At 45.1% G+C, this 13,930-nt stretch overlaps 8 protein-coding genes across 8 annotated transcripts; 6 read left to right on the top strand and 2 right to left on the bottom strand.

Annotated features, from left to right (window-relative positions):
* Nucleotides 1–385: 385 nt before the first annotated feature.
* N7478_003763 (phosphatase) lies at nt 386–1,575 on the top strand (the record flags this gene model as incomplete). Its single annotated transcript, XM_056919977.1, has 2 exons — nt 386–600; nt 669–1,575. 2 exons carry the CDS (start codon nt 386–388, stop codon nt 1,573–1,575), a joined length of 1,122 nt encoding a protein of 373 aa, XP_056783135.1.
* Nucleotides 1,576–1,986: 411 nt separating this feature from the next.
* N7478_003762 (Glucose-repressible protein) lies at nt 1,987–2,238 on the bottom strand (the record flags this gene model as incomplete). Its single annotated transcript, XM_056919976.1, has 2 exons — nt 1,987–2,169; nt 2,224–2,238. The coding sequence occupies 2 exons, from the start codon at nt 2,236–2,238 to the stop codon at nt 1,987–1,989; spliced, it is 198 nt and encodes a 65-aa protein (XP_056783134.1).
* A 1,662-nt stretch (nt 2,239–3,900) lies between these two features.
* On the top strand, nt 3,901–4,787 carry N7478_003761 (zinc finger BED domain-containing protein; the record flags this gene model as incomplete). The annotated part of the gene is made up of 2 exons (XM_056919975.1): nt 3,901–4,443; nt 4,497–4,787. 2 exons carry the CDS (start codon nt 3,901–3,903, stop codon nt 4,785–4,787), a joined length of 834 nt encoding a protein of 277 aa, XP_056783133.1.
* Nucleotides 4,788–5,706: 919 nt separating this feature from the next.
* Nucleotides 5,707–6,669, top strand: N7478_003760 (hAT family dimerization domain-containing protein; the record flags this gene model as incomplete). The annotated part of the gene is made up of 1 exon (XM_056919974.1): nt 5,707–6,669. The coding sequence occupies one exon, from the start codon at nt 5,707–5,709 to the stop codon at nt 6,667–6,669; it is 963 nt and encodes a 320-aa protein (XP_056783132.1).
* A 958-nt stretch (nt 6,670–7,627) lies between these two features.
* On the bottom strand, nt 7,628–8,525 carry N7478_003759 (uncharacterized protein; the record flags this gene model as incomplete). Its single annotated transcript, XM_056919973.1, has 2 exons — nt 7,628–7,711; nt 7,752–8,525. 2 exons carry the CDS (start codon nt 8,523–8,525, stop codon nt 7,628–7,630), a joined length of 858 nt encoding a protein of 285 aa, XP_056783131.1.
* Nucleotides 8,526–9,119: 594 nt separating this feature from the next.
* Nucleotides 9,120–9,491, top strand: N7478_003758 (uncharacterized protein; the record flags this gene model as incomplete). Its single annotated transcript, XM_056919972.1, has 1 exon — nt 9,120–9,491. One exon carries the CDS (start codon nt 9,120–9,122, stop codon nt 9,489–9,491), a length of 372 nt encoding a protein of 123 aa, XP_056783130.1.
* Nucleotides 9,492–9,944: 453 nt separating this feature from the next.
* N7478_003757 (uncharacterized protein) lies at nt 9,945–10,298 on the top strand (the record flags this gene model as incomplete). The annotated part of the gene is made up of 1 exon (XM_056919971.1): nt 9,945–10,298. The coding sequence occupies one exon, from the start codon at nt 9,945–9,947 to the stop codon at nt 10,296–10,298; it is 354 nt and encodes a 117-aa protein (XP_056783129.1).
* Nucleotides 10,299–11,391: 1,093 nt separating this feature from the next.
* N7478_003756 (uncharacterized protein) lies at nt 11,392–12,810 on the top strand (the record flags this gene model as incomplete). Its single annotated transcript, XM_056919970.1, has 1 exon — nt 11,392–12,810. The coding sequence occupies one exon, from the start codon at nt 11,392–11,394 to the stop codon at nt 12,808–12,810; it is 1,419 nt and encodes a 472-aa protein (XP_056783128.1).
* Between the last annotated feature and the right edge of the window lie 1,120 nt (nt 12,811–13,930).

The raw sequence follows: 13,930 nt of genomic DNA, 5'->3' as shown, positions 1-13,930 counted from the left end.
TTGTTGAATACTACTTAACTAACTTAAGGAGCAGCGTTTACATCATCGTCTACAGAGATCATAAACCTAGAATTAAATTGGCATGTCTCGGCACTCTATTTTAAGTTTCAGGATACGCCCGCCCGTCGGCAAACATTTTCGAAGATAGGGACGATAAATGCGAGTCCGTTGAGTTGTGTGCTTGCATTACGTCATTCCAAACGATCCACTATGACGTAACCTAATCAGATACGCGAAACCGGACTAGACATGAATAAAAGCATCTGTAGTTGACTACAGCATGAGACGAAGAGAAGAAAGTGGAAACTAGACAACAATCCGATATATTTACAGGCCCTTCCATTGTCCCCCTTCCAGAAATAGCAACTTCATCTCTTCAAAGAGCATGAAGCTCAATCTCGATCAAGGCGCCACTCTGGGTGCGGGACAATCTGTTCAACCAGCCGCCTCTTTGGCGACGCCTTCAATAGTGACTACTAGTACCGACTATGCACTAGCGTTTGATATTGATGGAGTCCTGGTGCGAGGTGGAGAGGCCATCCCCGAGGCTGTCAAGGCCATGAAATACATTAATGGCGAGAATCCCTATGGAGTTCGAGTGTGAGACTTATACTGCCCTTTAGAAGCCTCATCCGTTACCTTTTCTGATTATATATCCTTTTTTGAAGCCCCTACATCTTCCTTACAAATGGTGGTGGTAAAACCGAAGAAGAACGGTGTTCGGACCTGAGTCATCAGCTTGGTCAGAAGATCGACCGGGGTCAGTTCATCTGCGGCCACACCCCTATGCGTGAGATGGCACAGCGATATAACACCGTCCTCGTCGTGGGCGGAGAAGGCGAAAAATGTCGCATCGTCGCTGAAGGCTACGGTTTCAAAGACGTCATCACCCCGGGCGACATGATCAAGACTCGTCAAGACATCACTCCCTTCCGAAAGCTGACGAAAGAGGAATTCAACAACTCGCGGACACTAGACCTGAAAAAGACCAAGGTCGACGCTATCTTCGTCTTTGCAGATAGTCGCGACTGGGCTGGCGATCAGCAGATCATCTTGGATGTTTTGTTGACCAAGAACGGCCAGTTGGGCACACGATCGGAGACCTTCGACGAAGGCCCCACCCTGTTCTTTTCGCACAATGACGTTGTCTGGTCTACCTCACACGACTACTCGCGCATTGGCATGGGTGCGCTCCGCGCTTCGCTAGAGGCCCTCTACCAGGCCATTACCGGAAATAAACTTCACACTATTGCGTTTGGCAAGCCGCAAAAAGGCACATTTCAATTCGCAACTCGGCTCTTACAGCAATGGCGAAGTGACTGGCATGGCATCGATGAGCCCCCATCCACCGTCTATTTCTTCGGTGACACACCTGAGTCAGACATCCGTGGTACAAATGAGTTCAATGAGGCTGTCGATCAGGAATGGTACTCTATCCTGGTCAAGACTGGTGTCTACCAGGATGGGGACACCCCGCGCTACAAGCCGAAGAAGATTTGTGACAACGTCTATGATGCTGTCAAGTTTGCCATTGAGCGCGAACACGAAAAGACGAATGAAAAGGGCTACATCTAATGAGACGGATGTAGTTTTAGATTACTGGGGGCCCTCTACTCAAGATCACCTCACTCACTCGACAGTGAGGCTTTATCTGATGACGCATCCGAACGTGATTCCAATTAGCCTTTCAAGTGTCATTTGGAGCTGTTTTAATACTAAAGAGATACAACAGTAATGTCATTCACAATAATCTCGTTCCTCCAAAGAGGCAGCGAACACTCGTATAGAAAGAAATTCATGAGGTACAAACTATATGTGGTATTCATTGATTAATTGTTTAATCATATTCATAAGACGCATCCACGAGATTGACCCCAATAGCGTCAGCATGGTTGCAGATCTATCCCAAACTGGACAAACAGCCTTAGCCTCTAAAGGACCAATCAGTATGCGACCATGCTAAATTCAGGCGCATAAGTACTCACCCTAGTTTGTATCAGCCTTGGTGTTGTGCACCGTCTCATCCTTTTTGTTGACAGCAGCGTCCTTGGCTGCGCTTGCGCGAGTACCGATGCTGGTGTCAGAGTCCTTGGCAACGTTCTTATTGGCCTCCTTAGCACTGGTGTTGGTGGCGCCCTGAACGGACTCGGAGACGTAGTTTGCGGCATTCTAGGGTTCGATCTTAGTGAGAGCCGACAGTGCTATGACATAACGCTTTTTAACCTTGACGGTATCCATTTTGATCTGAATAAGCAAAGATAATTTGGTATGGTAAAGGCAGAAATTCGTGGACTTCGCAACTAAATAAATAGGAAATTGACAAGCTTTTGCCACATCCAAATACCCGCCCAGCCTTGCTTCCTGCCTATCATCACCAAAGTGCAGGTTCCTTGTGAATCCGGCTATGTCGCCCACTCCATCGAGGCATACTCGTCACTGTTGATTGGCTCGCCGCACGAAATAAAAGAGGGGCGGAACCCGAAAGTTTGTTTTAAACAATTCTTGGATCTTGCGGGGTTTGAACCCCATCGAAGTCTTAATATCCAAGGAGAGCAGTCATGGATCAAAGCAAGGAGCGTAGAACATATCGCCCCACGCTCGTCAGGACAGGCTCATTGTCACATACATAACATTGTAGTCTTTTGACAAGACATATGCGCTAGGTCGATATCCAATAACCCGGCAATTAGCGGAGAGCTTCCTATTCACTTTTCCAGCCACTCATACCGGTTTGTGGCTGGAGGACAACCGTGCAGTAATGGGGTTAGTGACAGACAAAAGCCACAAATTATTCCATTGACTGACCTATTGTAGTTCTGAATGAATTTCATCGCTTTGAATAATTGTTCCACCTACTCGCATGGGTAGATGATGATGATGATGATGATGATGATGATGAATTCATTCGCCCGATGTAGCTCGCTCTACATATATGCTGCTATGCGGGAGTGCTGTCGGGCCCGCCGACAGCTAAAAGTAGTGACCAGCCTAGACTGCGGCATATCCAATCCAATGGATATTAAATTATATCCATATCCAAATAGCCTTGGATATTGGATAACTGTAGATATCCAAATCCAATATGCGGATATAGGTCGATGTCCATGGATATCCACGGATATCCACACTAGCATAAAACTCGTTTAATTATCTAGTTTTGGATTCCCTACCCGAGTTTATACAGCTGACAAACCCGTCTCTTACATTGAAAGAAACACATGTTTCGTCCTAACCATACAATTCCACTGAATTATTCTATTATACGATGAAATATTGAGAAATAATACTGTATCTATTTATGAATTTGGTTGAATTGCTATATTCCTTTCTAAATATTGAAAATCTTTGTTTTTTGGTAGGGGTAGATAGGATTTGGGGATTTCATGGCAGGTTATAGGGAATGATATATATTTCTGTGGGTCTCCCTTGTATACTCCTGCACCATATCTTTGTGATCACTAGATTATTTGAACAAATACCCAATTCTGTGTTTTTTCTTTTCAAATTCTTAGTAGAATGAAATGATAGGGTCTCAGTTATATATCTGTTAAATTTGAAATAGTAGTTATATAGAAATCTATTGAGAAACAACGGTCGCAAATTGTAGATTTACGGACTCTGCCATTGTTCTGTGATTCTGGAAGCTACGGCGGTCGGCAGATATTTGGTGGATAATCCATGGATGTCCATGGATATCCGCAAAATGTCCGCACTAGTATGCGGGAATAGCCAATCATCACGTCTAGATCAAACGATCTATCACAAATATCCATCCATATTGCGATGTCGTGTTCTGTTTGCCAGACCCCTGAAAATCTGTTCTGTTCTATTCTGTAAGTAGTCTTCTCTTTTACTTCTATGCTATGATCTACTGCAAGGTAATTCACAATCAATTGAAATATGGCTTACTCACAGATATCTCAATCCCAGGACTCCTGTATTGATTCAGATATAGGTCTGAATTTCACCTCCGACCCTTCCTATCCAGATAATATTTCCGACTTTATCGGCAGCCAAACCCCATTGACATCTTTTTCGCAAACCCAAACTCCAGTTGCACCAACATCTCTTATCCGTCTTGGTCCTTATCTACAAAAGCACTGGATCCCATATCCTTCTGACTCTAGCTACGGCAATATGGAAGAAACTCGAAAGAAGTTTTCAGACTGGTGGCTTACTACTGAGTTCGGATCGCAACCTCAGACAAGAAAAGAAATTCACTGGGAAGGAAAAGCAACTTCCGATGTCTGGGATAGCTTCCAACAAGTTGCACACGAGAAAAGTGGGAAGCCTAGGGTAATGTGTAAATCATGTCTCTGTACCATCGGTCATCCACGCTTCCGTCGAGCAGGGTCATCACCTATGAATGCGCATCTAAAGACAAGTACTTGTCCCCGAAAACCGACCCCAAAGAAAGGTATTGATCAACTTGTAAAGGAAATGGTATGTTACTCCTATTTTGTATCTATATTAATACTAATACTACTATTGTATAGCCTAGTGGCCCAGCAAAACAATCCTTTTCCCAAGATCAACTCTCGAAGGCTATACTTAGCTTTATCACTACTGCCCATCTACCCTTTCGTTTAATTGAACATCCCCAGTTCCGCAATTTAGTCGACATTATTCAACAAGCTTCAACCAAGATTACTGTTCCATCTGCACGGACAATTCGACGTTGCCTAGACTTGGTTGTCTCCGAGAATCAGAAACAGACCCTTGCAAAGCTACCTAATGGAAGCCGTTTGTCAATTGCACTCGATTGCTGGACATCACCATTCCAGTAGGCATTTATGGCTGTTACCGGATATTTTCTTGATCAAAAATGGAACTACTGTGAGGTTCTGCTTGGATTCGAGCATCTTCATGGATCCCACACCGGAGAGAATCTCAGTTAACCTGTCACTTAGCTACTTGCCGATCATGGGATCTCCGACCGGGTACTGTCAGTCACAACTGACAATGCAACAAATAACAATACATTGATGACTGGTGTCCAAGATACTCTCCAAGCACAGTGCAGCCGACGGTCTGATCCTTTAATCTTCCGGGTCCCATGTATTGTACATGTGATCCAGCTTAGCTTAACAGAGCTTCTTGGAAAGCTTAAGGCAGCCCCGTCCAATAAACAGATTGATTTGGAGTGGTCGGATGAAAGAACACAATCCTTTCAGAGCAAACGATCCAGCAATCATGTTCAGATCACCGAGACTCTAAGAAAGGTACGTCTTTTCAGCGGAAAGATTAGCTATGCTTGTTTTTTCGGCCGAATCTTTATCTACCAGATCGTTTTCTAACCTGTGAAAGATTCGAGGTCTTGCGGTTTTTATTAATGCAAGACCTCGGCGTCGGGAGGCATTTATGGCCTTACAGACTACAGACACTCCTTTGATTCCTATCCAAGATGTTCGAACCCGGTGGAATTCAACCTTCCTGATGCTTAACCGTGCTAAGCGACTACAACGATTCTACGATCAGTACTGTATAGACCATCAGTATCTTCATTTCAAGCTTGATCAGGAAGAATGGCGACAGGTGGACTATCTTCTTCTCCTCACAAAACCCTTTTTCGACTTTACAACTGTACTGTCACAGACTAAAGATATCACTGTACACAATATCTTTAGTATTTACAACAAACTCTTCTCCCATCTCGATACAGCAGAGTCAAAGCTGAAAAATAAAGGTGTTATCTAGAAAAGGCATATGCTCCAGGCTCTACAGACCGCCAAAACCAAACTGTCAAAGTACTACACTGCTACCGATTACGAGCCATACGGGGATATCTACGCATTTGCTACAATTCTTTGCCCATCCAAAAAACTCCGGTACTTCTCTTCCTCTGATTGGCAAGGGGATATTGACTATGTTAAACACTACCATGAAGTTTTAAAACAAGAGTTCGACCGGTATAAGGCTAGACTCTATGAGGGTCTTGAGAGTACTGCTTTGGAGGATCCACCCGGAGAGTCTGCTGATGATAGTGACTACGATTTGGATGCTATCTGTGCCTCTCAGAATCAAATACCTGAAGAAACAATACTGCCCCAGGATGATGAGATTGCCAGATATCTTGCCCGCGGTATCGAGAGGCAAAAACCTCGAGTATATTGGAAAGAGCATGAGAGTGATTTTCCTATCCTGGCAAATATGGCACGCGATATCCTGTCGATTCCTGCTAGCGGTGCTGGTGTTGAGCGATTGTTTAATTGTGCCTGCGATATCTGCCATTATCGCCGTGGTCAGCTGAAACCAAGTACAGTCCGAGCGCTTATGCTTCATCAGTTTGCTACCAATTTCGATCTTAAGCAGGAGGAGCTGGATGCTATCAAAGAATATCTCTCCGACAGTGAGGCTGCACTGATGGAACAAGCCCGTAAACCATCGCCTCCGCTTGAAATATTGGAACCAATTAGTGACAATGAGGAGGATGAAGATCCTGGGGTAGAGGATATACAGCAGTGTATACAGGGTGCTGGGGAAGATGATTTGGATAATACTGAGCAACAAAGGCGGGGAAAGGGAAGACAATCAAGAAAGCGGTCATCTGATGATCTTGGTGAGCAAGAAGACGATGGCGCCCCAGATGTATCAATAGAATCCTCCCAGATGCGACCGGGGCGAGCCCGGAAGCAGCCAAGACTGCCAGACGGGTTTGAGCTTCTTTAGTACTGTGATTTAGTCTAAGAATTGAGAAGTAATAATAAGAAAGAAACTATTCCTGCCGAGCAAAGAACAAAGAAGAATTATTATCAAAAAATTATACTATACAGATGTGAATAAAGAATTACATAGCTAGTACAGCAAAAATACTGAGGAAGGTCACAAGGCTTGGCATATTTGTATTGTTTTATATCCAATGGATATCCACAAAATATCCATGGATACCTAAGTTATACCCATATCCAACAGCTTGTGGATCTTGGACATCAAAATATATCCATATCCACAAATTTGCGGATATGGATATGGATCTCCACAATATCCATGGATCGTGCCGCAGTCTAGACCAGCCCATTGGATGACCTCAAGAAACTCATAGTCCGAGCCTCTCGCTGGTCCCATCGAATGTAGAAACAAAACAACAAAACAACAAAACAACAAAACAACAAAGGAAAGCAGATGTGTACAGTGTCGTAACAAAAGTTCTCATAAAACTTATTTTCGCCAAGCCTTAGTAATCGGGCGGTCAGGGCTTACCGCCTTCAAAGTAAATAACGCGTTGAAACAATATGTCGGACTGGCGCGAACGCGTATGCACTAGTACAACTCGATCCAATCATGAGGGTTGGGAATTGATGTCTGGTTGAAGAACTATCTAAGCTTTTCAGGGGGAATACATAGAAAATGCGGGCGGGCGCTGTATACACTAGTCCTAGAGAGGAATAGTGGTAAACCACTCCTCTCCAACTTGACACACCCTCCCAGCGTTCGCACGCTCTCTGCTGGCTGCTCGCTTTTAGCTCGAAAACGAGCATAGAGATAAATGGTTCGGCCGCTGCGAAATGTGCTGGATCTCCCTTTTCTAAAAGTTCTTCAATCGCTTCTTGGTCCTTGGCGTTCATCTTCTTTGTAAATTCAGGGATTCGCCTTGCCACTCCTTCTCTAGGTATCCAACCTTCTGGTCTCAACTCTCTGTTGATATAGAAGCACTGGCGATAGTGGTGATTGCCACTCCCACATGGGCATCGTGTTTGACAGGCGTTTTCGTCTAGTATCTCTCCTGGTGGGTCTCTTAAGGTAGTATATACCATATTCGACATTGATCTCTGGGGTATCGCAGATAAATCCATACGGCGGCGTCGATAGTCTGCCGTTACTTCGTGGAATCCGATCTTATATGGGCGCCTGCCTAACTCTCGTTTCCAGCCTACACAGAACGTGTCATCGATATTCTGTACGGCATCAAGGAAATCTCTAATAGCGAACGCGTCTCCAAATGAGCAATCGGGAATCTTCGCGACTTTTCCTTCTTCGAACAAGGAATCCCACCGCGTAATCCACTGATCGATATTAACTGATTGATTAGGCGATTGAATCATCGCTCTCCACGCACGTCGAAGTTCTTGTTGACGGCTTTCTGGCTTCGGGCGAAACATTTCGGCTAGTTTCATAAGCTTTCCCCTCGGTGAGTCTTCGTCTACAATCAAATAGTGATGCTCAGTGGCTAATGATCGTGTAACAAGACTGTTTAGGCGCGTCATCGTCTTTAGGAGCTTCGTACGTTTCGCTTCGGATCTTTCATGGATCCTCACTTTTAATTCCCACAGTCGGATTTCGTCTTCGGATAGGTCTTCAAGATCTTTCGGTCGTCCGCGGTTATCTTTTGGGATTTCCGGCTCTGAACGGGCAGTAGGGATCTCCAAGATCTCATCTCCAGGTCTATCGGGATCGATATAGTCCCATATTCCTTCCGAATTTGCTGCTGACCGAATATGTCCTATCCAGACTCTCCACTGGGCTTCCGACCGAAGCTTCTGGTCGGAAGGAACCGAGACAAGACCCTCTCTTTCGAATCCGGACATCCTGAGTAGATCGCTTTCCAAATCCACAATAATCTCTCTGATTTATGCGTGACTCGTGGAGTACTGTAGTGAATCTCTCTGATTCAGGGGTAACTTCAATAGAACGGGGCCTCGAATCTCTCTGATTCAGGTATATCTGTAATAGAACAGGGCCTTAAAATCTCTCTGATTTATTGGCAAGACAGCTGTTCAAACATGATCCGCGTTCTGATACAATCTGACCACAGGCGAATAGGCTCAGGGGCATTCAGGGGTTCGTTCGTATGCTGCGAGATACAGAGCAATGCCGTTGATATATCTCTCTTATACAGTATGGCAGACCGGGCTCATAACTGTCGGACTGGCGCGAACGCGTATGCACTAGTACAACTCGATCCAATCATGAGGGTTGGGAATTGATGTCTGGTTGAAGAACTATCTAAGCTTTTCAGGGGGAATACATAGAAAATGCGGGCGGGCGCTGTATACACTAGTCCTAGAGAGGAATAGTGGTAAACCACTCCTCTCCAACTTGACATACTATACTATATTAAAAAAACACGTTAAAATCACGTCGAAAAGCACGTTAAAAAACACATTATAAGCATCCTCAATATGCCTCCAAACCTTGTGCGTCAGCTGCCTCGACAGCCATCTTCTACGCCATACCGCGCACCCTTAAATCCACCGAGGCGTCGCGGTCCGCAATTAGACGTGTATACACGTACTAAAATCACTACTCTACGCTCAGAGGGTCTCCAATATAAAGAAATTCACGCCCGTCTGCCTCATATTCCTTTCGGAACAATTGCATCGACTTGTTATCTCGAAAATAAGCGACAAAATAATGCTACATCGCCGCGATCTGGGCGCCCACGCAAGATCTCTGAAGATGATCGTGATCGTATGTCTGAGGCAATCTATGGCAATCCACGTACCAAAATTGAAGATCTAATGGATGCTTGTGATTGTCAGGTCCATCGGTAATCAATCTGGCGCCTTCTCAAAGAAGCAAATATGCGAAAATGGCGATGTATGCACCGTCCTGAGTTAACTGATGAATGGGCTTCAAAACGACTTCAGTGGGCTTAATCTGGCAAAATTTAACCCCTGAAGAATGGAAATTAGGACTCTACTGGTCTGATGAATCAACAGTTGAAAGGGGAAAGGGTGCTCGTCAGGAATGGACCTTTACAAGACCAAAATATCAGGCTAAAACTCGCGATGTTCAAACTTTCTCGTATAAAGGAGTTAAACAAATGTTTTGGGCTGCTTTTTCAGGCTGTGGACGTCGAACTGGCTTGATCCCACTCTATCCACCAGTCAATGAAGAGGGTGAGATTGTCGGAGGAATTAATCGCTGGGTTATTCTTGAACTATCTCAATCAGTTCTTCCAACCTTAATCAATGGCAATGAAAATGCAGTTTTTATGCAAGACAATGCCCCTGTTCATACAGCACATTCGACGGGCGTCAGAAGCACGAGAGAAGGTGCTTGGACATGAGCATCCTGACACGCTCACCAGTGTCAGTAACCTTGGCTTAGTGCTTGACAGGCAAGGGAAATATGAAGAGGCGGAAGCGATGCATCGACGGGCGTTGGAAGGATATCAAGATGTTCTTGGACATGAGCATCCCGATACACTCACCAGTGTCAGTAACCTTGGCTTAGTGCTTGACAGGCAAGGGGAATATGAAGAGGCGGAAGCGATGCATCGACGGGCACTAGCACGACATGTAGAGGTGTCTGGACGTGGACATCCCCCAACTGTCACTACTCTCGATATTATTTAAACTTCTTGGATCCACACAACAAGCGTGCAGAGGTTTTATAATCTCAGACCTGTATTTACAGCATTTAGTACAAAGACAGCATGCATGGAGATATAATATCTATATCTGGTGATTTTTTCTGCAGTACTGTATGCCCTCGCAATTTGCTGCGGTCCCGAAGGACTTCTACTAGAGTTATGTTTCCTAAAAGCAGGCCATCTCCTACTTCACAGGGTTGTGGGGCGGCTGTCCCGTTTAGCGGCGCTAGTATTTTTCATACGTAGAGTTACATGATTGTTGTCCTTCCGGTGTATTCGCCTTATCAGTAATTTTGTTTTATGTACCTTTCTGCTGCCAAGAATTCCACCAAAATTAGTATATGCTCAGGTAATATAATTATGATGATATAAAAAATCGAAATTAGTAACTAGGTAGGCGAAACAATGCACCATTGTCTTCCTATCCATTTCAGACGGTGTTTCCGCTGCTCTTAGGCAATATTCAACGTGTGTAGTGGGAGTGACAGTGCTCGAATGCGCAGGGCATTTCATGTCACCGGGATGGGGGTTACTTCATCCATAAAGTAATTAGTTCATAGGCAATTTGTATGACGCTTGTTGGCACGTGACCGATTGTCATCCAGAATATGAAAGTTACGTAGTCAATTACGCCATGTTATCCGAGACGAAACGTATTTTAAAACTATTACGAGCTGGACATGCTATAAGCTAGTGGAGCTTGACTCGGAATTTGGGACGGAAAATGAAGAGCACATGTAGGTGGTGACATCGATATCCGAAAGCAAATACCATAGTGCATAAAAAACCTGGCGGATCTCAGAAAGCGATGTTGCGAGGGATGGAGGGTTATAGAGGGACAGTGGGGTCAGAGAGTATAAATATTCCGTGTGAAGTAACTACAAGTGTGAGGGTAAAGATTGTTTTCGAATTTGCTGTATGGCTACAGAGCGTTCCGGCAAGTAAGTCGCTGTAGGGACCACGTGATGGTTACATCATAAATGGTCACGACTCCACGAGATACTTAGAGTCACCTCGAGAGGACCGCTCACCCCCAATTCCGGATTTCTTGAGGCCCTGTCCCTCGATTCGGCTGCATGTCAAATCTACAAAATCTACCAGCGGAAATACTGTGTGCAATTTTCGCTTATACTTGGGCAGTTGACGCTCTACGCTCTCTATGTTTGGTTTCAAGAAAGCTCTTCGGCATCGCACAGCCTCTACTTTATCAAGCAGTGTTTCTGGATCTTACCGATCTAACGGTTAGTTCCTTACGGCCACTGTCACTCTTAGCTCGCACTGCTATCTCTTGTCGCTTTTTAGCTGCCCGAATACGGCGCATAGTCATTCATCTTGCCTTCGACGGCGACCTGATTGACCATCCAAGAAGTCTTATTGGAGTCCGTTCCGCGGGCTTGCAGTCTCGCGCATATCAATCGCGCACTGTTACACCCATTACATCTTCCAGAATTTCTCAAGACCTAGATAAGGATGATCGGTGCTCCAAAATTATTGCGTCTGCTTCACTACTCTTCGTTAATACATCCAACCTCGAAAACCTGACCATTCCGACTAGCTTTTGCAGCCTCAAGTGGTTAACAACTCTTCGTTCGATGCCTGTTGATGTCAACAACAAGCCATCACCATCACCGTTGGAAGGGTTGAGGCTTTTGCATCTTGTGGACACAAACGGCGGACGGATGAACGGGACTAAACTCAGCCTCACAGACATAATGCCACTTTTGTCGTTACCACAACTGGACAAGATTCATGTCGATAACTGCTGTGGACATATTCCGGGTATATCATCTTACTTGTTACCGGAACGTGCTCCTCCTGGAACTTTTAACTTCTCCGAAATATCCTTTCGAAACAGTTGTGTGGATGCAATCAGCATTCACACGCTCATTGCGGCCTGCAAGTCTTTGCAATATTTTGATTACTTTGCTTGTGCAAGCCCGTTCAACCAGTTCAATCCTCGAGAATTGAGGTCAGCACTCAATTACCAACAAAGCAGCCTGAAACGACTAAATGTATCCTTCTACAATAATTTGGAAGTAAGTGCCAATGTGCAGATTTGGAGGGATATGTCATACGGATCTTTCCTCGGTTTTAGTAACCTGGAAGCATTGGATGTGGACCAAGTATTTTCAGATGTGTTGCCGGATCTTCCTCCTAGCCTAAAGACTTTCGGCCTTCGGAACTGCTACGCGCCTGTATACCACACTATCTCTTATTTAGCTCAAAAGGTAGATTTAGGAGCGATTCCATTGCTCAAGGAAGTCTATTTGAGTACGGACGTTTTGGCTCCGGGCAAAATGCTCGAGTTGCCGTCCAGGGGAGCCACAGATGTTTTGTTCTACGAGGCTTGCAACTGTTTGGAAAACCTTTTTGCTGGAACAGACGTCTCCCTCAGCTTTGAGAGTGATCTTTTGGCACACATGGTCCATGACTACAGTTTTGCATTCGAGTTTGACCGGTCGGGCCAATTCTGGCCATTGATATATCTCAAATGATTACTGTATTTGCAATTCGGGTCTCGTGCAATCTTAAAGTTATGCTTTTTTAATCATTCACATTCAAGCCCTCTCCGATGTCGTTTACAAAATCTCCAAAAACCCCCTGGATGTATTGATCGTTCGGTCGCTGCATTTTGCTACCTTGACGTTTGGCCACGGGCCGTTTCGGCAAGTGTGGTCTGCCCAATGCCGAAACCGGTAATTCCGGTAATTTTGGTGATCAACAAGAGATACATTGAGAAAGAATGGTGGGGACTTTCTCCGGTCTAATTCGGCTTAGCGCGATCTAAGTGGGGCACTGGGAAAGAAAGCCTGTGTGTCCAAGGGGTAATCTGTTTTCGAATTCTACTGTACCGACACACCACCAACCACCTCGTGCTACTCATGGTAGACGCGCTTCAACTGCCGAAGATAGGATGTTGAACACTTGGAGAAGCGCCTTCAAGCCAGTCTACTAACCAAATTACTAACCCACGAGAATCCGCTGCGATACGAGCACCTGAGATGACATATTCTGAAAGCAATCATGTATGGGCTCTAATGAGACACAGTACTGTATATATCATGGCATGTATAGTAGATTAGCGATAGTTGCCCTTTCGGCTCTGCCGCCGGGCGTTAATGAAGTGTGTGTGTGTGTGTACCGACACAACGTGCTACAGATGGTAGACGCGCTTCAACTGCCGAAGATAGGATGTTGAACACTTGGAGAAGCGCCTTCAAGCCAGCCTACTAACCCACTTACTAACCCACGAGAAACTCGCTGCGACACTGCTTTCTGGAAATGTTATATGTTATAAGGTTTTATGTATGGGCTTTCAGGAGACACAGCATATACAGATGGACATGTATAGTAGATCAGTGATAGTTGCCCTTTCGGTTCAGCCGCCGGGCGTTAATGAATTGTTTGTTTGTTTGTTTGTACCGACACAACTAGATCAGGCTTTTCTTTATCGGGCCAGATAAGTGCGCACTCTTTCAAAGCTATAGACAGTGGATTGTTGGCGCGCACCCCTCCATCTTGCAGTGGCTCGAACCCAGGAAGTTTTTTCACCCCGAAAAACCTGACAGCTTGTTAGCTTCGTCTATCACCGACCAGAACCACCCTTACCCTGGA

This window comes from Penicillium angulare, assembly GCF_028827245.1.
Source record: "Penicillium angulare strain IBT 27051 chromosome Unknown utg000003l_segment0_segment0, whole genome shotgun sequence".
In the NCBI taxonomy this organism is placed as follows: domain Eukaryota; kingdom Fungi; phylum Ascomycota; class Eurotiomycetes; order Eurotiales; family Aspergillaceae; genus Penicillium; species Penicillium angulare.
The sequence above is the reverse complement of the archived record's forward strand: the minus strand, read 5'-3'. Positions and strand labels throughout refer to the sequence as shown.